This window comes from Martes martes, assembly GCF_963455335.1.
Source record: "Martes martes genome assembly, chromosome: 14".
NCBI lineage: Eukaryota > Metazoa > Chordata > Mammalia > Carnivora > Mustelidae > Martes > Martes martes.
Genome location: NC_137902.1, coordinates 82,502,643 through 82,528,809, shown reverse-complemented (window position 1 = coordinate 82,528,809; position 26,167 = coordinate 82,502,643). Strand labels below are relative to the sequence as shown.

Here is a 26,167-nt window from a genome sequence, read left to right as displayed (position 1 = left end):
GCAACAATGGAAGAAGCATCTTTATAAGTGCTAGTAATAGTTAATATTTGTTGAATGTTCCACAATTTATAAAACTCTTTCATTTACATTACGCATAATCTACTTAAACTACCGACTATTCTATCCCCAGAAGAGCTCAACAAAGCATCGTTCAGGACAGATGACAGCTAAGACCCCTGCCAACAACCATAGGCCCAGAATCCGGGCTGCCTTACCAACCTGGCCCATTTGAATTGCTAATTTTTAAAAGAAGAGGAATTTTAAATTAAAACTTTAACCTATGGTCAGTTTGAAATCTGAATTGGATTTACCGAGGAAGAAAGCAATTTGATCTTAACTCAGCAAGGATAAAGCACATCCAAGCGAAGTCTGAATGGCAATTATTCTGTGTGTGTTAATATGACAACAGATCATACAAGCAGAATAACTTCCCTGAAGCTTATCAGGGACGGGAGGGCTGAGGGAAGGTCACCGACGGTCAGGAAGCACTGAAGCCTGATTCCGCCATTTAAGGAGAGGTAAACTCCAAAGTGGACAGCCAGACTGCAAAACTCAAGTGTACAAATTAAAATTTTCTCCCTCCATCCCTTGGCAACCTTTGGACTGCCCCAAATTTATCTAAACCAGAGAGAATAAGACCTCCGTGGCCCTCTTGGGTACCTTGAAGTTAATGGAAATAATCTTGCCAATTGCTTTCCTCCTTCTTTTAGGAGGCACTAAATCCCAGTTGTTCTGTAAGGACATCCTTCAGGATATGGGCTCCTGTCTTCGCTCAACCAGACTGTGCAAGGCGACCATGCAGGGGAGCCAACTGGTTCACCTACTTTGGAGGTACTGTATCTTAGCTACACTGTTTGACATATTTGCACAGGAATACATAAACATTTAAACACAAATTCTGGGAAGCCCAGAGGGTTTGGGCACAGCTGTTTTGAATTTTAAAGGAAAGAACTGTTCCCTCTTTGAAATTCTCAATAACCTCAGCCCCCTCCTTTGCTGAAGTTAATCCTGAATTCCCCTCTCCAGATTCTCAGGTTCCCAGGCATCCTCTGGGCCCCTGACGACTGGGCAGGGATGAAAGCCTTCTCTTTTCCCTGAGAGCATTTCCCTTTACCCTTCAAGCTGGCAATGTCACAAACGTTTCACGGAGTGAAATGGCTGGGAGGTCCTATGTCCCTTAAAGAGCATGTGGGGAGCGGGTGGCAGAGGATAGGCAGCTCCTGTGTCTGGGCGGATCTACCCGTCTCTCTGATTCTCTCAGCTTCTTTTATATCATACCACTATTTGTTTAAAAATAATAATAACAATAATAACATTTCCATGCAATACTAAAAAATGAGATTCGATTTTTGCTGAGGGTTTCTTAGCTGACACTGATTGTCATATTTTATTTATGCACCAAAGCGAAGTGCCCACCGCCCTTTAATTGGCTTAGCTCTAGATTTGCCCTCTTTCTTTCAGAATTCCATCTGCCTCTCCTTAGTAGTCCCACCTTTAAATCTTTCCCTGGGGAGATTAATTCTGTATATTTTTTCCTTCCTTGAGCCAAAAGCTACATGAGTCAGGGTGGGAGACAGTCTACAAGACGCAAAAACAATTCATAATGTCTCCTGTTTTAATATGATGTGGAAAAACAGAAGGGTTGTAGTGAACAGTAAACTCCACCCGAGTGGCCAGTGTGATGTGATGTGAGCTTCAAAATAAGCATTGTCTTGGGGCGCCTGGGTGGCTCAGTGGGTTAAAGCCTCTGCCTTCAGCTCAGGTCATGATCCCAGGGTCCTGGGACCGAGCCCCACATCGGGCTCTCTGCTGGGCGGGGGGCCTGCTTCCCCCTCTCTCTCTGCCTGCCTCTCTGCCTCTTGTAATCTCTGTCTGACTTATGATCTCTTTCTGTGAAATAAATAAAATAAAAAAAAAAAAGTGTTCAAGGAGGAAGGGGGCTTAATTTAAAAAAAATAAATAAATAAGCATTGTCTTGGCTTGCACTGAAGGGACCTAATATTCAGGTTAAGGAGCCAGGAGACTACTGCTCCCTGTGCTGCTAAGAACACATATGGACTATTCTCTCCCTCTCTGGGCACCACCTTTTAACAGAAAATAGCCAGAAAGATCACAAGCACTGCACGGCCTTAAGTAAGAACCTTACCCCATTCCAGAGAGTGGTAACCCAGTGGTGACACAGGGCTCTGGAATGTGACTTGGAATGATGGCAGAGGGAGGGAGAGATGTGAAGGGAGAGGGAATTTTGGAGAATTAGTTCAGAAATCTTCCAGAGAGCAGGGAAAGCAGAAAAACAACTGTATTAGTCTCCTATTGGTGCTGTAACAAGTTACCGCAGACTTACTAGCTCAAAGTAACACAGATGTGTTCTCTTACGGTTCTGGAGGTCAGAAGTCAAAAATGGGAGTCACTGGGCTAAAATCAAGGTGTCAACAGGGTTACTTTCCTTATGGAGGCTCTAGGGAAGAATCTGTTTTCTGGACTTTTCCAGCTTCTAGAAGCTCCCTGAATTCCTTGGTTTATGGCCTCTTCTTCCATCTTCAAAACTAGGAGTTGAGCATCTTCAGATCTTCCTCCCATTTTCCTCCCATCCTTCCTCCCACTTTCACTTAAAAGGACCCAGTGATTACACTGGGCCCACTTGGATAACCCAAAATAGTGCCCTCACCTCAAGATCCTTCACTGAAACACATCTCCAGTCTCTTGCCATGGAAGGTAACGTATTCACAGGTTCCCCAGATTCCTAGGCAGAGATCTTTGAGGGGCCATTATTCTCCCTACCTCACCATAATGGGGGAGGGGGAGAAGTAATGAAGGGCGTGAACTTAGATCACAAGCAAGATAAGAACTTAAAGGACTGAACGTAAGTATTTGTGGATCTTTAAAATAATAATAAGCAAAGAGTCAGGGAGATGTGGGTTCAAATTCTAGCTCTCCCATTTACGGAATGCATAACTTTGGCAAGTTACTCAGCGTCTCTGGGCCTCAGTTTTCTCATCTGAAAAATGGGGATAAGAACAGTACCTCCTCTTTAGGTTGTTATGATGGTTATGTGAGAGCCTTCACACATGGCCTGACAAACATGATAGAGACACAATAAAATAGACCCCAGATCTAAAAATTAGGAAACTGGGGCTCACAAGCTTCAGTAGCTTAGCTATGCTGCCTGACTTAATATCTGTGATGCTTCCATTAGCTAATGCTTAGGGTTAAGATCACTGTTTGGGCCTAATTTAAAGAGATATCTGTTGATTCAGTTAAAAAAAAAAATTCTGCATCCAGGTTATGGTGTTAAGTGCCAGGGACTTAAAAAAAAAAAAAAAAAGCATTAGCCCCCATGGAACTGAAGATTTGTTTGGGGAGACCAACAAATAGACAACATATAAATTCAAGTGTCAAATATCGAATGTAACCTGCTAAATGGGTGACAGAGACAATGTGGACAATAGGCCAAGGGCAAGTGATCCAGGTCATTAATCTGGGCTCATTCAAAAGGCTTGCTGAAGGGGTTTGGAGGAAAGAGAGGCCTCTGGACAGGAGGGTGGGAAGTGAGTGATACACCAACGTGGGGATGCTCATCACCATGTCATAGGGGCAGCACATCTGAGGTCAGAACTCACACCAAGTACAGGGACTTGAAAGATGGTGGATATGGGAATCATGAAGGAGGCTGCCCTAAGTCGCTTGCTGCGTCACCCAGGCATTCCACTCCAAAGCTACTTCTCCCTTCCATTCTGTCCATGTTTGCTTCCTGTGTTTCGGAAGTAGCATATAACTATGCTACTTCTTGGTGAATGGAGCCTTCTATCAATATCTAATGTCCTTCTCTGTTTCCTACAACACTTTTTTACTTAAAGTCTATCTTGTCTAATATTAGTTTCAGCTCTCTTTCGATCACTATTTTCGTGGAAGATGTATCTTTCTCTACCTTTCTACTTTCAACATGTGTGTCCTTAGAGCTAAAGTGTCTGTAGCCAGCATGTAGTTGGATCATGGGAGGTTTTTTTTTTTTTTTAATCCATTCTGCCAATTTCTGCCTTTTGCTGAGTTAATCTATTCACGTGGAAAGCAATTACTGATAAGGAAGGGCTCACTTCTGCCATCTTACGATTTGATGTCTTCATGTCTTACAGTTTGTTTTTCCCTCATTTCCTCCTTCACTGACTTCCTTTGAGTCTAGTTGACTTTTTATAGTGACATATTTTGATTTCCTTCCTGGTTCCTTTTGCGTGTACTCTATAGACGTCTTCTTTGTGGCCACCATGAGGATCGCACACAATATTCTAAAGTTATAATAATCTAATTTGAATTGATACCAACTAAACTTCAATACAAAAACCCTGCTTCTACACAGCTCTGTCCCCCCTCTATGTTACTGATGTCACAAATCACATCTTTATACACTGTCTACTCATTAACACAACTTATAATGATTTTTTTTTGTGCATTTACTGTTTAAATTCCACAGAACCATTTTCAGTGTGGCTTTTTCTTAACTGGGCATTCGCTTAGTTGCTGTAGACCTCTAACTATTCTCCAGAGCTTCTGTGAAGTTATTTTAGCCAGTCTCTGATTGGTTTTGTCTTTTTGAACATCTCTGTGGGAGAGCAAGGGCCTGGAGCTTTCTACTCCACCATTTTGCAGACATCACCCCACTCAGACATTCTAGGTCCTGTAAAGGAGGGAGGGACCCACGTTCCCTTCCTCTACCCACCCCCCACCCAGTTCTCCACTCTGAAAATGCCTATTAGGGAACCCCGAATCACAGGCATAAATTCAGATTGGAGCACTGTGAGGGCAGGATTAATGCCGCCACAAATTTTTCCTGTTTTCCTGTTAATTTGTACAATCTCATAGTCTTCTAAAGTATTTGTAATTTTTATATTTTTACTATCATTTATCATTTTCTGTTTTTAGTTTTGTTCAACCTTTTTTGCATTTGGTGTTGGGGAAACTTCTACAGGCACACCTCTAAGACCTTGCAGGCCCAGTTCCAGACCACCACAGTAAAGCAAGTATCACAATAAAGCGAGTCCAGTGAATTTTCTGATTTCCCAGTGCATACAAAAGTTACACCACACAATACTACAGTCTGTTAAGTGTGCCTTATGTCTAAAAAAACAATGTACATACTTTAATTTTAAAAGTACTTTAGCGCGAAAAAATGCTAATCATTATCTGAGTTTTCAACACATCTTAATCACTGATCACAGATCTCCATAACAAAACAACGAGAAAGTTTGAAACATACTTAGAATTACCAAAATGTGACATAGAGACATAAAGACAGCAAATGCTGTTGGAAAAACAGTGCCCACGGACTCACTTATTGCAGGATTGCCACAAACCTCCAATTTCTTAAAAACGAAATGAACTAAGAAAAAAAAACCGTATATGCAAAGCACAATAAAATAAGGTGTCACTGTATTTTCTTGGTTTTGAGCCATAAATGTATTATGACTTACTGAATATTGAGTCTTGAGTCTCCTTTACCTTTCTTAATATTTTTATTTTCACTTGCTTAACTCTCATTTTCACTTACTTAACATTTTTTTTCTTTGTAATATTATACTACTTTTTCATTTTCCTCTGGGGATGCTTTATCTCAATTTACATGTATTTTATAAACAACTTTTTCTTTTTTCTCCAATTTTTTATTTAAATTCTAGTTAGTTAACATATAGTGTAATATTGGATTTACATGTAGAATTTCGTGGTTCATCACTCACATACAACACCTTATGCTCATCACAAGTGCCTTCCTTAATGCCCATCCCCCATCTAGCCCATCCCCCACCCACCTCCCTCCATCAACCCTCAGTTTGTTCTCTATCAATAAGAGTCTGTTTCTTGCAGGTGCCTTGGTGGCTCAGTCATTAAGCATCTGCCTTCAGCTCAGGTCATGATCCCACGGTCCTTAGATAAGGCCCACATGGGGCTCTGCTCAGTGGGAAGCCTACTTCTCCCTCTCCCACTCCCCCTGCTTGTGTTCCCCCTCTCACTGCCTCTCTCTCTCTGTCAAATAAATAAATAAAATCTTTAAAAATAAATAAACAAGAGTCTGTAGCTTGATTTGCTTCTCTCTTTTCCCCCATGTTAATTAGTTTTGTTTCTTAAATTCCACGTAAGAGTGAAATCATATGCTATTTGTCTTTCTCTGAATGACTTATTTCACTTAGCATAATGCTCTCTAGCTCCATCCGTGTCTTTGCAAATGGCATGATTTTATTCTTTTTGATGGCTGAAAAATATTCCATTGTATATATACACATCATATCTTCTTAAACCGTTCATCACTTGAGGGACACTGGGCTCTTTCCATAATTTGGCTACTGTAGATAATGCTGCTATAAACATTGGGGTGCATGTGTCCCTTTGAATTATTACTTTTGTATTCTCTAGTAAAATACCTAGTAGCGCCATTGCTGGGTCTTGGGAAACTCTATTTTTAACTTTTTGAGGAAACTCCATACTGTTTCTACAGTGGCTGCACCAGTTTGCATTCCCACCAACATATAAACACTTTTCCCTTCATTTCTACTTTCTTTAATCTTTCTCCATTATGTCTCATCTATAGCATCATATCCTTATATGACATTGAAGGATGTGTATCATTCTTTTAAGTTTGTATCTCTGCTTCTCAATTAGTTAGTTCTCTTTATTTTATGTAGCTTTTGAATTTATCACTTCTAAATCTCACTTTTTAACCTTTGAATCTGTGATTTTCACCTTTATCATTTTTATATTTCACTTTTATGTTTCAACGGTATTCTAATTTTATCAGTATAGAGTAGTGAATAGGGCTGCAGGCCCCGAGCTGAGGGCCTCCTGACTCTACCGCTAGTAGCTTTGTAGGCTTTGGGGAGCTTTTTAACCTCCCAGTGCCTCAGTTTCCCATCTCTAAAATGAGAATACCAACAATCTCTACCACAAAGAATTAAAGGAGTTCATATATGTAAGGCTCTTAGAAGAGCCTCTGCCACCTAGGTACCTAAGCAGAAACAGAAACCTGCTCACCAGCCCATTTCCCTTTTCTCCTGGACACATGGTTGGACTACATTTCCCATTTCCCTAAAATTATGTGTAGCTATGAGTGTGAGTGAAAGTGGAGAATAAAAGTAATGTCTTCCATTATCAGGCCCGGCCTGGGAACACCTCCTTTGCAGTTGTTCCACACTCTTTTTCCCTGTGTCTACTGATTAGATGTTGACCCTCTGGGTGACTTTGGAAGCCATGTGTTGAAAACAGAGGAGACCTGGTCCACCTGAAACCCTGAGTGAATAAATAGAGTGAAACCCCTACCCTCTACCATCACCAACAACAACTTGGCTTCAAAGTGTAATTTATATGAGTAAGATACAAACTCTAAAGGTTACATGCCACTGAGAACTGGGGTTTTACCTTACAATAGCAGGTGCCTTACACTAGGGTACTATCTAAAATGAGTGGACTGGCTTAGTAATCAGGCAGTGGACAGCAAGGAAACTGATCTTAGAGGTTGGAAAGATGGAGGCCCAAGTTATGCAGTGGCAAAATATTTGGTAAAATCATCACCTGCAGTAACTAAAAAAGCAGACCTATTTCCACCACGCTTGTAGCTCTAGGGAAAGAGTTGGTAAGTAGAACATTAGTAATAAAATCAAAGAAATAGTAAATATTATAGTAATATTTTTTAAAAGAGATATGCTCCGTCAAGAATTTATTTGCAGGGCACCTGGGTGGCTCAGTCAGGTTAAGCAGCTGCCTTCAGCTCAAGTCATGATTCCAGGGTCTGGAGACTGAGTCCCACATCAGGCTCCCTGCTCAGGGTGGCATCTGCTTCTCCTTCTGCCTCTGCTCCTCCCCCTCCCCCCCCCCACTCATCCTCACACTTTCTCTCTCACACTCTTGCTCTCTCTCAAATAAATAAATAAAATTGTTTAAAAAAAATGTGTTTGTAAGCATAAATGAAACAGGATAAAATGCAGAAACGTGTGTGCTTAAAGTGCTGGAAAGGGCTGGAAGCTGGCTGCTTCTTAATCTCAAACGTAAGAAATAAGACTGAAAAAACTTGAGTGTCAAAGGCCCAAAGCCTCAGCGTTGCATTCCCATCGGAGCTTGAGGGTCTCAAAGTAAACACCATTTAGTTGAGAAAGAAGGGCATGGGGTGATAAAGTAATGCAATAAATCGAGCTTGATAATAAACCCTAGGGAAAAAAACCTCTGGGATTAGCTCTTGGTATAAGGAATTGAATGGAAGAAAACAGAAGAGAACCCTACCAAGTTTTTGACAGAAACGTATAGCCTGAGAAACCATGAGCTTGAACTTAAAAAAATTAAAAAGTCTGTAAGAGCCTGAAAAGACCTCAGGGCATCAAATAGGGCAGCAAAAGCTATGCAGTCCCTCATGAAGATGGCAGACTCCCCAGCAACTGCTTCAAATGTTGCCATGGAGAATAAAAGAAAAGAGGAACTTGGCAGGACAGACCATGGAGACCAATCAATAGAGATTTCCTCTCAGAAAGCAGAATCAAGGTCTAATGGAGAAAGTTCTCCCACCCCCTGGTGAGGGGGCCTCCACCTGGCCTACCCAATGGCTTTCATGATCGCTTTGTACCCATGGCTACTGTGCATACCCTATTTTATATTTACCCTGTTCCAAGCGGGAGTTTTGGGTGCTTTTATGCTGTCTCTGCCCCACCACCGAAAGCTGAGAGAGGCTGGAAGAAGGCAAGTATTTTTCTTGTTTAATTCGCAAGTCACAGAAACACGAGGACCCTCATTTCGATGCGGAGAAGACGGGGCATCCGCCAGAGATCCTGAAGGGTGATCCAGACGCAATGACTGCGTGGGACCTCCGGCGTCTCCATCAGGGAGGGTGAGTCGAAATGTCAGGGAAGAGTGAAACAGGAGTTTGGTGACCAGCAGGGAAAGCTATAGCTGGGACTGGCCACTGTTCACCAAACCTACTTCCCTCGTCTCCCGCATCCACAGCTAAGAGACATTTCCCAGCCTCCCTTGCAGCTGGGTGTGGCCACATGACTGACCCTGGCCAATGGAATCTGGGCGGAAGCAACGCCCGCCACTTCCGGTTCTGATCCGTAAAAACCTGCCATGAGCGCTTCTGCTCTCTTTTCCACTCTGTGCTAGCTGGGTGGCAAAGGCTCGGACAGCTTGGGAAGCCTTATGCTGAAGGCGGTGGGGCCTCTGTCAGGCCGAGTCCCCGAATGGCCGTGGAAGGCAGGGCAGCCCCTCCAGCCGAGCCTGGTGCCCGACCCCGGTAAACGGAGGGAGCATCTGCACTTTACCTCAAGAGAGAGACACGTCCGATGTCTTCGGGTGCCAGTGTCTCAGAATACGTTATGGCACGAGCACGCCTTAAATACAAGAACTTAGTAAGAGTTCGTATGTTCTAAAGGGTGACAACTGTAAACATTCCAATTTCATGCAACCGGATGAGCAAATCATGCTACAAACAGGCAGTTACCGTGTAGCCGTTCAAAATGACGACGCAAAGCCACATTTGTTGACGTGAAATCGTTTCTGTGCTATACTCATAAGTGGGAGTAAAACCGGGTTAAACGAGATGCAGCAGGATCCCATTTCTATAAAACTATATGTGTATATGACAGAGGCTCTGTGAACCTTCTAGAAGGATGTTCATTAAAGAATTAAGTGAGGAAGGTGGGACTCCAGTGATCATTTCTTGATGTATTTTTCAGGCTTGTTTGATTTTCTTCTTTACAATGCCTGTGTTTTGTTTTTTATGTAGAAACAATACAGCTACGTTTGAACATGAACTGTATTATTTTTCTTCTGGGTGACCCTATAGTGTCCTGTTCATTTCTTTTAAGAGGAAGGAGAACAGACCAGGCTTTGAAATCTTCCTCACACCCGTGTGACTACTGGTGTGTCTGTCACTGAGCTAACTGCCTTCTTCCCAGGCAGGGTGAAGGAAAGACCCTCTGACCACCGCGACCTCTCCTCTACCAGGATTGCACAAGAGGTGTCCCTGGTAATGATTCCCACCACTGGGGTCTACGTCACAGGTGACTACATCTTTGCTAAATGGCTGCCATAAAAATTGCAGGGTTTTGAGCAGAGGAGCGAGTCAGGTAACTAGAGTTTTAGGAAAATTAATCTGACCAGAATGTCCACTGTGATTAGGAAGAGGCTAGAGGCTGAAAACCTATTGTAAAGGCCAACATAGTAATCCTGACGTGTGACGAAGATGGAAACAGAGGAAGGGTCCATGTGCTCTGAGATCCTAGGGAATGTACCAGCCCCTGATCACCCCACAGATTTAGATCCACAGAAGCCATATGTTGAGTAGGAAAACTGAAGCCACTCCAAGTACACTAAACAGAGGACTTTTTTTTTTTTTAAGATCTTATTTATTTACCTGACAGAGATCACAAGTAGGCAGAGAGTCAGGCAGAGAGAGAGAAGAGAGCTGAGCAGAGAGCCCGATGTGGGGCTCGATTCCAGGACCCCGAAACCATGACTCGAGCCAAAGGCAGAGTCTTTAACTCACTGAGCCACCCAGGGACCCCCAAACAGAGGACTTTTAATCTAGAGTGCTGGACACAAAGGTGTGGAAAGAACTGGAAGAGAACGAAGGAGAAGGAAAGGCAGGAGCAAGGAGGAGGAAGGACAGTAGTTCGAGATGGGAGGCGGATGCTCCCGGGCTGTGTTCCGGAGCCTGCCCAGTCTGCGGCAGTGGAAGGGGAAACGTGTATTGGCTCTGGAGCCTGGGAAGAAAGGCCCCTTGGCAGGGCTTCAGGAAACCCGAATCCCCCAGCCTTGCCACGGCTCCAGCTCATGTCTGCAGCAGCCCCACTGGAAAACCCAGAATCCAGAAGCTTTTCTCTTCCTCCTGCCTCTGGTGTCCCACAAGGGCCTCTTACTGGCAGAATTTAACAGGAAGGGAGCCGGCAAGGGAGCAAGAGATGTGCCCTTTTCAGACTCCCAGCCTCGGCAGTAAAGAGCAAAGCACAGAATGGGTGGGAAAGGGGCCAAGAGTCAACAACCAGCACCCAGCCTACACTCCTACCTATTCTTTCAACCTGTGTTAACAAGTGTCCATTCCGAAGGACACGAGCAGGGCAGTGGCGAGGAAGGGGGCCTTGGAAGACAGGGGAACGATTGCCCTTGGCCTCAAGGAAAATTCTAGGGAAAATTTAGAATTGGGGAAATGGAAAAATTATTGCTCTGGCCATGGTAACCATCACTGAAGTTACAGTGAAGTGAGCAAGACAGAGCCAGGTAAAGCATGCCACACACTCCTTCCAGAAGGCCCTGTCTGCTACACTGGTAATAGCACCTTGCTCTTGTCAACAGGGCCACTGCTGGCACATAGGGTACCACTGGACCAGTTTTTTAAAAGGCACCTCCTTGGGGGTGACGAACTATAAAAAGACATCCCCTCTGGGAAACTAAATTAGTAAAAGGTAGTCCCTCTGAGCTGATGAGTTGGGAAAAGACGAGCCTTCCTTGCACAGGGGCCCAGCCTGGATGTTGGCCCCACTCACCCCCACCACCAGGATGATGGCCAGGACATCACCTGACCACCTGAAGGCTGCAGCCGCTCTAGTTTAGTTTGCCACTGTTTCCCTAAGCCCTTTGCACATATTATCTCACGGAATGCTCAGAAAGGCCCTGCGAAACAAGCATCATCACCGCCCAGCTTATGGATGAAGGGAATACACAGAGTAAGTGACAGAACTGCTGTTAGAGATTTGAAATCTAGTAAGAGCCCATCAATAATAATAGTAGTAATAATAATGGAGGTGCCCACGATGAGACAGACACTGTAGCCAGATCTTTACTCATATGACCACAGTCAATTCTCATCACAGCAAGATGTGGCTATTGTCCCCTTCAATTCACTAGCCGAGAGCTCACTGCTAAAAGAGCCTGGGCACCAGGGTCTAAGGCGAGTGTCTGACCTGTGTGCTAGTGCACACGGCAAGTGCACTTAACCCCCAGCATCCTTTCATTTATTTATTTTTTGTACGAGTCACTGCCTTCCTCGGAGGAAGCCCAAGCACAGTGCGATCTGAGCGAACAATGAGACTGCACAGGAATCCCTGAAGCTGGGATTTCCTGTGGGTTTTTCTGTTGGTAAAACAAAAGCCCCTTTGACTCTGGCTCTTTGGGGGTTCCAGGGAACAAGCTGGCATTATCTTTGCACTGAAGGGCCTTTGACTCCCACACTCACTGCAGAAAATGCTGAAAGGACACCCAAAGGACCAGCCAACCGCCCTGCCCAGTCCCCAGCCTCACAGAAGTTCTCCCTCCACGAAAACAGCTCCCAGGGATGGCTCTACAAATGCGCAGGGGGGCAGCGAGGCTTGGTGGGGACGCAAGCAGCCAGGTCCCGCTCCGTCCCCATGTGCACCTGGGTTCCTTTGGCTTCCATAATGGTTTTATTAAATAAACGTGAACCGTGACTATTTCTTCCCTGGAGCCAAAACACCTGAGAAGCCAAGGGAATGAGCAAACTCCGAGTTTAGAGAGAAAGGCGATGGCAGGCGCTGAGCTGAACTTCTTTTAAGGTTAGAATGCCCTCTTTGGGTATGAAATGATATCAGCAGGAGCGGGAAATTTTCTGCAGCAGGAGAGGCAAACCTTCAGAGAAGAAACCAAAACGCAGTGTCGTAAAGGAGAATCTTAGCTTAAATTTCATGCAGATGAAAACTTTATAAAGACAAAACCAAAATTAAATTACACCTTGAAAAAAGCAAAGATTGATGGGGTCAGGACCAGCATTCCCTTTGTGGAGCTAGCCCAACATGCCCTGTCAAGCAGCCTTCACTCTCCGTGATACGTTTGGTATTAATCACCCACAGGAAGCCTTATCACAAGCAGCTCTAGTGTGCTCGGAGCCCAAGACAGCGTTGCACATGCCGAAGGACCCCTCCCCTTGATTTCAGGTGGTGGGGATTTCAGGCGGCACCTTGACAGTTTCAACTCTCTCCCCAGCAGTCCTGTCAATGACAGTGGTGGTCCCGTGCTCCCGCCAAGACCAGCAGAGTCTCTGGAGCCCGGGGAAGCATACGGCCTAAGGTATCCTTTGCCCCTGGGCTGCAAAATGTGGCAATAAAGGATTCACCCAGGAGGCAGCCTGAAAAGAGGAATCAAAACTAGTGCAAGGCAGTCTACACAGCCTGGTGGTCCCAAACTGCTAGGCGAAGCACAAGAACCCAAGTGTCAGACCAAGGCCAAGGAGGCGTGGAGCGCACGGTGTGGGAAGCTGAGTACGGGAACCTCCCCACCCACCAGAGCAGACTGCCAGTGCTCCCTTGATGAGGAGCCATCTGCCCTCCTGCTCCGGAAACGTGCTCAAGCCGGACTAAACAAGACACCCTCCGAACGATCTTATTCCTGTCCTCCCTGCGACACCTCTCGCATCCCTCTGCCCACCCCTTGGGCAGCACTCGGCTTGGTGACCACTTATCAGCAGCCCATCTGAGAAACAGCAGAAACCACCCAATGGGCCAGGAATTGGAAAGGGAGGAGAAAGGAGGGGGCAGGGGGAGACGAAGACAAGCTACAATAACTATTAAGTACAAGTTCGTGATGCGTGATCTAGAATTCCAAAACCCGGGAGTCTCTGTCTGAGAACTACAGGCTTTCTCTCTGCGTTGCAGCCGTCTAATCTGACGGAACTCATACAGTGGCAAACCTCGTGTGCACAGACGCAAAACGGTCAAGGGTCTTTATTTATTCCACTTAGTTCTGGGAACAAACATCTACTTGGCCACAGAAACACTGATGTGATTCAGTTAAGGGATCCGGGACCCAGATGAGGGTGCGAGGAACAAGCTACAAGGTGAACGGAGATCACAGGTAGGACCGATGTTAGGAACAGTTTCAGCAAGTTTACAACAAAAGCAATTCTATACACACACATATTACAGATTGTGATGAGCTCTTCGAGAAATGATTTGACCACAATTCTGCACTGAGGGCCTGATCTCATTCCCCCCAATTTCCAGAAGGGAGGATACTGAGATCCAGAGAGATTAAGGGACTGGCCCAGCGTCTGACCCCTAGCCGAGAGCCCTTTCCATCTGGCCGCCTGACCAATCATGGCTGGACATCACTGTATGCACAGCAACAAGTAACGTGAAGTGTTCTGATCACGGCTTAAATGAACTTTGCCTTGGCAATGCACTCCGCGCACCCATTTGATGTTTCAGGAATTCACGGAAAACAAGAGACAATATCGTGACAAGGGCAAGGGTTGGCTTCAGGGATGCTGCAGCACGTCCCCACCCCTGCACCCATTTCTTACCGTCTCCTAAGACCACTCCAAGTTACAGTCGTGGCGATGTGCTTTGATATGGGCTGCTGACATTTTTCTCTTATGAAATGTGTGAATGGAGGCACCTTTAGAGGTTTTTATCACTTGTATTGACATAGAGTTGTGCCTGCATGTAAAAGCAACTTTAATTCTTTTTTAAAAATATTTATTTATTTGAGAGAGAGAGAGAGAGAGACAGCGCATGCAGGGGGAAGGGGCAGAGGGAGAGGGAGGGAGAAACTTTAGCAGACTCCCCGCTGAGCACAGAGCCTGACCCGAGGCATGACTTGGGGCTTTACCCGGGGCTCGATCCCATGACCCTGACATCATAACCAGAGCCGAAACCAAGAGTCGGAGGCTTAACTGACTGTGCCCCCCGGTGCCCCCATGTAAAACCAACTTTAAAACAAATGCCCTACCCTCTTCTTGCTAATGCAGCCCTGGTTAGGAAGCAGTTCTCCTGCCATGGAGGCTAGAGTGCACATGGTACTTTAAACCAGTGCCAGTCAGGAAGTCCCTGTTCCTACCTCAGGTCTAACAGAAGTGATAAAAAGATAAATAAGACTAGGCCTGCCCTCAAGAAACAGCCCAGATGAATGCAAAGGCATACCCAAAAGAGTGTATTTCTCTATAGTAAATTCGTGGTTGACTCACCCCTTCCCCAGGTCTGTAATGATTAATAATTGTTCATTTTATTGGAAAAGGCAGTCTCCAGATTTGAATAGAATACTGTTTAAAGGTGGTGGTTGGGGCGGGGGGGTGGTGGTCATTTGTTCGTTAAAAAGCAGGATGCCAAATTTAAGAGCAGTGTCACTATAAATTCATCCCAAGATTAGCCTAAGATAAGGCAACCCCCTTGGAACATCTCACTTTATTTCCACTGAGCCCTGTTCTACCTCAGCGAAATGGGAGGAAACAGAGACAATATCAATGCCTTTTCTTATAGATCATGTTATGCTTTTCAAAAAAGTTTCTAAAACAATTAATATTTGAATAAATGTGCTAGATAATCCCAAATCAAAGAGCTAAGAAAATATAACAGTTGGATTAGAATTATAGAATTTGTCCATTTTTCCATTCACGTTACTACTGAAGTCATGTAAAGAAAGACGCACAAAAGCCACAATGTGGGGAAATAGCTCAGAACTCATCCTACGATCCCCAAGGCCAACTGGCTTTCCGGGTAGAGGGTGAGATCATGTGGGCTGCATCAGTGTGAGACTGCGTGAGACGGTCTCCAGACAGCTGGGGGCCTCCCCCCGCTTGGGAAGTGTGTGTCCTCAACCACAGAGCTGCCTGAGAAGAGAACATCGACGAAATTCAGCAAACACAACACCACAGCCAGGAAATGAATGCAGTTTCTACAGATGGAGAACTGTATGTCTCTTCCTATGGGAGGGGCAGCACATTTTCTATATAAGCGTGAGAAGCAATACTTTCATAAGTTATCTTCAAAATTATTATACCTACAAGTAAACACTACAATTGATAAATTATGAATTAAAGGATTCCTCTTTTCTTCCTCCCCCCATCCATCCATCCACTCTATATACTATTCATTGGGCATCTACTAGGTGCTAATTTCTTCTTTTTTTTTTTTTTTTAAGATTTTATTTATTTGACAGACAGAGATCACAAGTAGGCAGAGAGACAGAGAGGGAAGCAGGCTTCCTGCTGAGCAGAGAGCCCGATGTGGGGCTGGATCCCAGGACCCTGGGATCATGACCTGAGCCGAAGGCAGAGGCTTTAACCCACTGAGCCATCCAGGTACCCAGGTGCTAATTTCTTCTTAATGATTCTCGTGCCTCCCAATGTGCCCAATCGTTCTGATGAAACAGCATCCAGAAACTTCACAAGAATCAACTCTTTTTTCTCCACTGAGCTATATGGACCTATTCTACATTTTTTCTTACCTTAAATTGCTACCACCGAATCTGGCAATGTGGTTTGTGCATCTCAATAAACATTTGAACCGAACAGAACTTCTAAAACTCTTGATTGCTTTTGGAAGACACAAAAATAACAGAGACGGTTAATCTACAGACTGAATGAGTCTGTCTAAAATATACTAAAGAGTTTAATTCAATTCAGGGAGGTGGGGTAAACCGTAAGCATACTACACAGATGAGGGGGTAAGGCTATAAACCAGACTAGATCCTCTCAAATCAAAGAGTTAAGAAAATATAGCAGTTGGATTAAGATGACAGAATTTGTCCATTTTTTCCATTTTCCCAAACTCCAAGGAGTTTATAGCTGAGTCAGAAAAGCAGGTTAGGGGCGCCTGGGTGGCTCAGTGGGTTAAAGCCTCTACCTTCGGCTCAGGTCATGATCCCAGGGTCCTGGGATCGAGCCCCACATCGGGCTCTCTTCCTCCTCTCTCTCTGCCTGCCTCTCTGCCTACTTGTGATCTCTGTCTGCCAAATAAATAAATAAAAATCTTTAAAAAAAGAAAAGAAAAGAAAAGCAGGTTAAACACATAACCAACTATAAAAGAAGAAGAGGGATGAAGGAGTGGATGATGCTAGAAGACCACGGAAGGCTGAGAAGTTTTACAGGCTAGATCTTAAATGAGGGATAATGTTTTGATGTGTAGAGATCGGGGGAATAACAAGAGGCTGGATTCCATAATATTCTTGGGACGCAGAATAACATGTGCAATAAAAGAGTCAGAATGTCCGTTTCAGGGATTCAGGGGCCAGTTTATGGAAGACGTGGCAAGGAATGCTAAAAATTTGCTTGTGGGACAATAAGTCTTTGCACAGAGTAACAGTAACCGAATTATATCTGTGCTTTGGGAAGATTATCATGCAACAGCGTGAGGCTAACTGGAAGGACTTGCGGAGCAGAGAAATCCTGATACAATCAGCGTCAAGACTGGGAAGACAGGAGTGCCTGGGTAGCTCAGTGGTTAAGCGTCTGCCTTTGGCTCAGGTCATGATTCTGGGGTCCTAGGATGAGCCCCGCATCCGGCTCCCTGCTCCGCAGGAGGCCTGCTTCTCCCTCTTCCACTACCCCTGCTTGTGTTCCTGCTCTCACTGTCTGTCAAATAAACAAATAAAATCTTAAAAAAAAAGACTGCGAAGACAGAGGGAAGCCCTGAGATGCCCTCCAAAGAAGCCTATTAGTGGCTGCTAAGCCCTAAGCATTGTCTTCCATCACTTGGAAAGAACCCCAGGCTTTTCTACATCTTCCCTCTAGACTGGATGGTCCATGAGGACAATCTAATACATCTTTAAGCACTATGCTGTGCACGACACCGTGCCATGTGCAGAGTACATAAAATAAACATTCTTGAGTTAACAAACAAATGGATAAGCTAATGTCTCTAGAAGAGAACTCTGTAAGCAGACAAGAGGAAACAGAAGGATTGATAGTCAAGGTAGATCTTAAAAGATCTTAAAAGTAGATCCTAAAAGTTCTCATCACAAGAAAAAAATGTTGTAACTGCGTGGCGAGGGATGTTAACTAGACTTATGTGGCGATCGTTTCATAGTACATACAAATATCAAATCATTATGTTCTACATCTGAAATTAATGTAGGTCAATTCTATCTCCCAAAAAAAGTCAAGGTAATTTAAGGCCTCCAGATCTATTATTTGAACTGAATGCAGATTGTCTCTGCCCAAGCACAGCTGTTTCATATTTCACTCTGCCTGGCCTGTGGCTATAAAGAAAAGCATTAAGAAAATACCAAGACTCATGCTGAAATACACAAACCTTTCTCCATCAGAGGATTTGGAATTACAAAACAGCTTTTCCAATTCTAACTGTCCAGTTTATTAGAAACTGGAGAACCCCAATTTATCTCCATATTTACATCTTTTCTCATTTGACCCCTGTAAAGTGGTCCTCCTTTTCCCATCAGTGCTCGAGTAAGATGAGGTAAGTGTTCACTTGTAAACGCCAAAAACATGCATTCTCCTGTGTCATAAAACAAGCCTAATACTCATGTCAAATCATCTTATCAATCCACTCACAAATTAAGAGACAACAACTGTGAAAAAGAAGTTAGGTTGGTGTGCATGTCACAAAACTAAATTTAACCTCAGGTTCCACATTCAGGACACAATTCACTCATTAAATTTGAGATAGTTCACCTTTCAACCTAAGAAAGCAATTAGTCTCCATGTAGGGCCACCTGTGAAATGCATGTTTCTAATCCTGGTCGACTTGTATGCCTGGATGAACACGATCATGTTAACGATTAATATCAATCCTTGATATGCGCAACCCTGGGGAGTTAAAGTAAGTATTGCATTCGGGCAGCTAACCGCAGGGAGCTGTCTAGACCTCTTGAAATGGAATCACCTGGGGGATTGGGGGGCTCAGAATATGCAATTTCAATGAGCAGGGAATAGGAAACTCACACTGTAGCTCAAATCCTCTAGGACAAAAATCACAGAGTCCTAGAGCTATGAGGGTTCCCACAAGTCACCCAATCCAACCTTCCTCCCCACAGACAGACTCCCCCACTGCATTCAACCACAGAAACACCCAACACCAACTTAAATGCTTCTGATGACCAAAAAAAAAAAAAAAAGACAAACAAAACTCAGTGCTTTCCAAGGCAGCCTATTCCAAAATACATAAATCAATAAGGATTTAATTTGGTTCACTCAATATTTGTAAGCAGTGATGAATTATGCCAAACTATGGAATGAAGCAAAGCTTAATGAAAAGCTCTCAGTAAGGGAAGACCCAGATTCTAATACTCACTCTCCTGCCATTCCTCGCCTTTTCCACTGCAATCTAAAGCAGGCCTGACTCTGTAACCTCTATTTCCACTCAATGTCAGGGGGCTCTGATGTATGACTTACCCTCTGAGATTGCTATCTCGTACCTCCAGGAGGTTACTGTCTTAACTGCACTCCTCTGAGAGTTCAGACAGATCTGCAAATAAAGGGGGAAAGTCCTCCCATGACAGGCAAATGTTAAGAGTTGAACGGGAAGAATTTTGTCCATGTATTTTAAGTGGATGAGCACAATGCCACGTGGCTGGGACACTAACCTGAAGCTGAAAAGTGACAGATAATCTTTGCGACCAGGTCTCCTGCACCCATGACTACCATCCTACTGACCAAATATATACTTTTCAGCATTTGCACTTGCTAAATGCACCTCAGCGTCTCACCTGCCAGAACCCAAGAGGTTTAACCCATTAATCATCGGAAACTTCATCCAGCAATAAGCTCTGTGATTCTGTTTTTAACACCTGATGACCAGGGACCCTAGTGCTCAGAGGAAGCCCTATGATCTCTGCCAACCATTTCTGATGGTGTGAGCCGCTCAGCACAGCATGTGGGCTCCCCACTGCCTTCCAAAGCCAACTGTCTCTGACAGTCATTGGTCAGCCACAGGTCTTCCCCGCTTCCACCTGCTGCGAAAACTTGGAAAACTGACTGCAAAGTCTGCCCAAATAAGCAGCTGGTAAACTGATTTCAAAAAAGAAAAAAAAAATGGATTCAGGATGGTCAGAGCATCTGTGGCAGGCGTTTTAAAAATTGCATGATGGTTGCACAAAAGACATTCACTAAGGAATTTTCCCCACAAAGACATAAACGTCAAGAACGAACACTGTAAGTCTCCCTAAGGCTAAAAGTCTTACATTCCTAAATGGTGCTGGCTGAAAAATGACTGCCCACAAGTGGCCCAGGCTGTGCCAGAGGGGACGGTCCCCACCCAAAGGCATCTCTGGAAGCAGGGCCCTCTGCTTGCTTTGCAAGAACCCAGCGCATAAACTGAATTCTTACCATCATTATCAAAACAATGATTCGAATAACTCCAGTCTAAAATGTTACCTATTTTTATACTCAGAATCTTTGTTCTATGCTGGATTTTAGATATTATTTCAAGATCACTACTATATCCTCTCTTGCTTCTAAAGTTCTTTCATCGAACTTTGGCCAAAACCACACTCAAACAACAGCAACTTAATTTCCAATCCTTTTCCAATCAAAATTTTCAGATTTCCTTTAAAGGAAAAGTTTTAATGCGCCTAATACATTTTGGCTTCTTTCTCAATTTGATGTCTGGATGCTTGAGCATTGAGCAAGTATTATTTTTGTCATTCAACAAAATAATAATAGTTTGCATCCCATTTTTAAAATAGATACAGATTGATGAACACAGCACAGAAACGGTTTACAAGAACAGAGATGTGAAGCTATTTGCCCGTACTGATGGGATTACAGTGATTTTTTAATGTTCTTTTTCTTGTCTGTTGTTTTCTGTGCTTCCTGTAATGAGCATGCTTTGCTCTTGGAAGAAGAAAAAAAACCAGAAGAACTTCATTTAGGAAATAAAGGAATTTGGGATTCTTTCTGCAGCAGAGAGACGTGGGATTCACTCTCCCTCCGGTGCACAGACTTTCTCAAAAGGCCTGTTTCCCTCTGGGGTTATCGCAGGTGAGCAGTGAAGTCCCTGCAGAAATATGGGGGGGGGGTGTCCGAGCCCTGCACGATCCCCGTGACACGGAAAGCCGCAATGCCAGTTTACACCTCCTGTACCACCCTAAGAGTTCCGGCAAACTTAAAGCATTAAAATAAAACACGACTTCAGATTTCATATAGTCTGAGATTTGCCAGGAATCCTTGGGATACGTCCTGTCAAGATTTTAATACCTTTTCTCTCTGCAAATTTTCACTGTTTATTTGTGCAAGAAAATAGTTTAAATGGGATTTTAAAACAGGGATTAAAAAAATTAGATTATGTCAAAGTCTCATCTGCCAGGGCTAACAATTCACTCATACACACACACACACACAATGTTTTTTAAAGTAATCTCCATGCCCAATGTGGGATTTGAACTCACAACCCTGAGATCAAGAGTCATATGTTCTACTGACTGAGCCAGCCAGGGGCCCTCTCTCGTATTTTAGAATCTGTGAATATGTTAGGATGTACGAGCCCCTATAATCTAACCCAGGTCTACCCTGAGCCACGGCTCGTCTCCATGGCTTCAGCTGGGCCAGTGGTTGAGAACACACTTGTGAGAGGCACCCACACGAGGGCTCTCACCCCGGCTTTACCTTAACTGCCACGTGACCCTGGGAAAGAGACAGGCTAGCCCTGCATCTCAGCTTTGTACCGGGAAAGCAAAGTTTCAAAATACCCACCTCGCGAAGGTTTAGGGCGGATGGCATCAAAGGGATTCCTAAGACAGTGCCTGGTACAGGGCAGACTCTGAAAAACGGCAGACGTTATTATTCCCTGCTGGTAGCCGTGATGTCTTACGTTTACGGAGCGACTCGGGCTCTTCACGGCTCTCTCAGATCTTTTGCCTCGTTTGATCTTCAGGCGGCTCTATCAGTACAAAAAGCAGTAATTACTGCCCCCACTTTTCTTGTCTTTGGTCTTTTTTTGTAAAGAGACGGGGAGGAAACTGAGGCCCAAGTTTACAGAGCTCAGAAAGCAGATCCAGGCTCTCTTTGAACAGCAGCATAGGTTCACGACTAAACCTCTGAAGGGTTCAGGAGCCGTGCCTGAATATAACAAAATTAAGTTTCTTTTAAGATACTCCATCACTGGGGCGCCTGGGTGGCTCAGTGGGTTAAAGCCTCTGCCTTCGGATCAGGTCATGATCCCAGAGTCCTGGGATCGAGCCCCACATCGGGAGCCTGCTTCCCCCCTTCTCTCTGCCTGCCTCTCTGCCTACTTGTGATCTCTGTCTGTCAAATAAATAAATAAAATCTTGAAAAAAAAAAAAAAAGATACTCCATCACTGCGGCGCCTGCGTGGCTCGGTCAGTTAAGCATCTGACTCTTGATTTCAGCTTCAGGTCATGATCTCGGGGTAGCGAGATGGGGCACCTGTTCAGCAGGGCATTTACCTGAGATTCTCTCCCTCTCCCCCTTCCTCTACCCCCTATTATTTTAGAAAAAACAAATAAATTAAAAATTTTATATAAATAAAGTACTCCTCTATTTATACCTTAATCAACACAAACTGGTATTTCCACATCACTCCAAATTATTGAGGTTTTGCTTAGTAAAAACAGGAACTAAGCTTACTTAAAGCTTACTGTCTATCTCAGGCACTGGACTGTGCTTCAGACCCACTGCCCCACTGAAACCCCATAACAACCCTACGCGGTAGGCACTGACACCGTCCCCACTTTACAAACGGGGAAACTGAGGGATGACTAAGTCCAAGACTGAGATGCAGGCCGGCTGTCTCCAACTCCCAGCTCCTAGGACTCTGATATTATCCAAACTTCACGTCTTAACTGAGCACACACTAAGCGTCCCCTTTCACATTTGCGGAAACCAAGGTTCCAAGCTGTTAAGGGATGTGTCTAAAGTCACGGGCCCTCTTCTGGCGCAGCCACGACACAACCCGGCCCCCAGACTCCAAATCCCATCCCCTCCCCAAAGTCTCAAATTCTTCTACATATGTCTGAACAGTGAGCCGGGAGGCGAAGCCCTGTCATGCTTGCAGAACAACAATCCACTTAAAGCCCTCGGTGTCCACAGAGTTGACAGCGTGACCCGCGCGCAGGGAGGTGGAAACGGAGCGGTCTCTCCAGAGCCGGGCTGTGGGCGTCGCCGTCGCCAAGTCGGAAGTGGGAGGTGAAATTGTTCGCAGAGCGGCCCCTTGGAGAGGTGCCAGCACTGTGCTCCCTATCCCATCCCCAACCTCCTCCCTCCAGGTCGCTGGTGGGGTGGAGCCCGAGCTTCAGCTGAACCTCGGGACGAGGGCGAGTGTGAGGGTCCCCGCACCCAGCCAAAGCCCGAGCCCTTGACGCCTTCGTCCGCCGCCAGGACCCGCGGAGCGCGGCCGGTCGGACGAGCGCAGTTTCGGGAAACTGCCGCTTGCCGGGTCCCGGCTCAGCCCTAGAGCAGGGATCCGGCAGCCCCAGACCCACTCCTCTGTTACCCCGGCACGCCACGCTCCCTGCCTCGGTCTCCTTCGCCTCGAAATGGGTGCACTGAACCCAGGATGGGAACAGAGGCACAACCCCGGACCTACACGATTTCCAGGGGGCAGAGCGCGCCCTCCCCGCCTGGATTCCTCCACCCGCCACCCGAGCCCCGGCCCCGCCGGCTATCGTGTCAGCGTCCCTACCTGCACCGTGGCCCCCGCCGCCACCGGCCAGGGCGCCTTGGGGTCCCCCGCCCAGCATGCGCCCCACCGGCTCCTCCAGCTCCTCGGCGGTGGGCAGGCTCCGTGCGCCCGGAGGCCGGCGGAGGGGGGAAGCGACAGCGAGCTGGACGGGAAGTGGGGAGGGGGGCGACGAGGAAGGGGGAGGCTCCTTCCTTCTCCGCGAGGCGGCCGGTTTCCTTTCCAGCCTCGGCCCCTTACACACTCAGAGGCGCGCGCGCGCGCGCACCCACCCACACACACACACACCCACACACGCCCGCGCGCGGCTGGGAAGGGCAGCGCACAGCCTGCCTCCAGGACCTCTGAAAGTTTGCAGTTCGCCCTCCGGTTCATTGCTGAGCGCACCCGAGAGGGGAAGTGGCGGAGGAACGGGTGTACAGGAAAGGAGACTGGCAGCCCACTGGGGTGGGGTCTGCGAGGCGCCTCCCAGACGCGTGATTAGGGAAGTGACCAGAGAGTTGATGGAAGAGATTGGGAGGGGGGGGATGAGAGGGTGGGGAGAAGGTGGGAAGAGGACCCCGGCCACACCAGGAAAGAGATGCCCAGAGCAATCGCTCAAAAATGAAACAGGAATCCAACTTTCTGAAGCTTCTGGCAGCAGTGGACGCTCCCAGAGCCCCTCCCCACGCTGGGCAGCCGGCCCAGGAGGCAGACTGTGGTCCATGCGGAGCTCTTGGGCCCCCCCTGACTGACCTCCTTCACCCCTTCTGTTTGGTTCAATCAAGGAGGCTACTGAAGCACCTCCCCACCCCCACCTGGAAATGCACCTGCCAGAAATGATTATTGTTCTAAAGAGCTCACCATCAGCTGGGAACAGGAAACAAGTAACAACATACATGCCGAGAACCAGGGCTTGGCGTAAAAAAAAAAAGTGTTGCAGAATTTGGGGGGTAAGAGAGTATTTAAAGAAGTGTCAGGAAGCCTGTCTGGAGGAAAGGGAAGGATCTGGCTACAAATAGAGGGCCGAGGTGCTTCAAAAGAAAAGACCCTTATGGGTGCAAACACATAAATGTGCTTGAAAGTCAGTGTGTTTGGGGACAGAATGAATGTGAGCATGGATATTAAGGATGAGGGAAAACAGTGGAAGAAACATAAAGTTGGATCAGGCTGAATTTAATGATATGGAAACCACTAGGGTGCCTGGGTGGCTCAGTCGTTAAGCATCTGCCTTCGGCTCAGGTCATGATCCCAGGGTCCTAGGATCGAACCCTGCATCAGGCCCCCTGCTCAGCGGGAAGCCTGCTTCTCCCTCTCCCACTCCCCCTGCTTGTGTTCCCTCTCTCGCTATCTCTGTCAAATAAATATATAAAATATTTTTAAAAAGAAAGAAAGAAAGAAAAAGAAACCACTAAACCAGGATCTGAATTCAGTGATTTAGTTCAAGAGATTAGAAAAGACCCTCAGAGTTAGTTGGGTTAGTTGACTGAAACATGGACCAAGAGGTGACCTACACTAAATGCTAGAAGTGGCAAGGCCAGACTTGTCTTGGGACACAGTAAAGGAACTACCCAAAGGCTTAGGGAAATTGGAATACTGGAGTAAAATTATCATATAAGACCTGTCACCCTCTGGGAGGGTCATGAGGACACAGCTTTCACCATGACTCTGGTAAACAGCTTTGTGACCCAGCATCCTTGGTCACTCTTCTCTGTGGGTCAGGAATTACAGTGGACCCTGCAACTACTGAATTGGGACCCTTCAGTGCAATGGGGATGACTGATCCCAGGGTGACGGGGCAAATGGCAATGAATCACCAAAGGTAAGGGGGTGGGGAGTTGATCATGGTATTCCTAGAAGCCAAACAGATGGGAAGTCTACTAAATTCTTACTTGATCTGGATAAGCAGAAAAGTTCTAGTGCAAGTAAACAAAAGCTTATCTCGCTTTCAAGTTAAAGCAGAGAGACTCAGGCCTTCAATCAATTCCTAGACTTGAGCCAGTTTACAGAAGCAGAACTCCTCCAATGAAGGAGGAAAGACCTGGAACAGCGCTAAAAATCTCTCCTGGTAATCTTTCTTCTAGCCTTCCCCAAAGGGACATATGGCCTTTTACCAGAGTGAACCTACATTGAGGAAAAGGAAGTCACAGGTCCTTTCAGGAGTGACTGGACACTGGCTCTGAGCCAACAATAATTTTGGAGAGCCCAAGCCATCGCTGGATTCCACCAATCACAGTAGGGGTTATGGAGGTCAGGTGGCCAGAATTTTAGACACCCCTCTCACAGCAGTGTCTGCACCCATCCTGTGGTCATGTCTTCAGTTCTAGAATGCATGATCAGGACAGATATACTCAGCAACGGGCAGCATCCCCACACTGGCTCCTTGGCCTGTTGTAGTGAGGGCTCTTGCGGTCAGAAAGGCCAAGAGGAAGTCACCACAACTGCCCCTGTCTAGGAAAAGAGTCAGCCCAAGCAATGCTACATTGCCAGAGGGGCTGCAGAGATCGGTGCCACCATCGAGGACCCGAAGGAGGCAGGGTGGTACTTCCCAACACACCCCCAGTCAACTTGCCTGTGTGGCGTGAGCAGAACACAGATGATTCTGTGAGAATGACGGTGGATTCTCAGAAACGTAACCAGGTGGCAATGCCAACTGCGGCTGCCATGCCGGATGTGGTTTCATCGTTTGAGCAAATGAACACACCTCCCAGCTCCTGGTATATGCAGCTATTGATCTGGCTTTTTTTCTCCATACCTGTGAGTAAAGACCACCAAAGGCAACTTGCTTCCAGCTGGCAAGATCGGCGATACACCTCATTGCTCCGTCTCGGGGGTATATC

The 26,167-nt window shown here is 45.9% G+C and overlaps 1 protein-coding gene across 1 annotated transcript in view; it reads right to left on the bottom strand.

The window, feature by feature from the left end:
• DISC1 (DISC1 scaffold protein) overlaps positions 1-23,409 on the bottom strand; it is a gene marked incomplete at its 5' end in the record, with an annotated part of 362,504 nt that extends 339,095 nt beyond the window's left edge. The window contains one exon of the mRNA XM_080822819.1: positions 23,352-23,409. Coding sequence (XP_080678945.1) covers positions 23,352-23,409 — 58 coding nt within the window. The remainder of the gene's footprint in view (positions 1-23,351) is intronic.
• Positions 23,410-26,167: the final 2,758 nt, after the last annotated feature.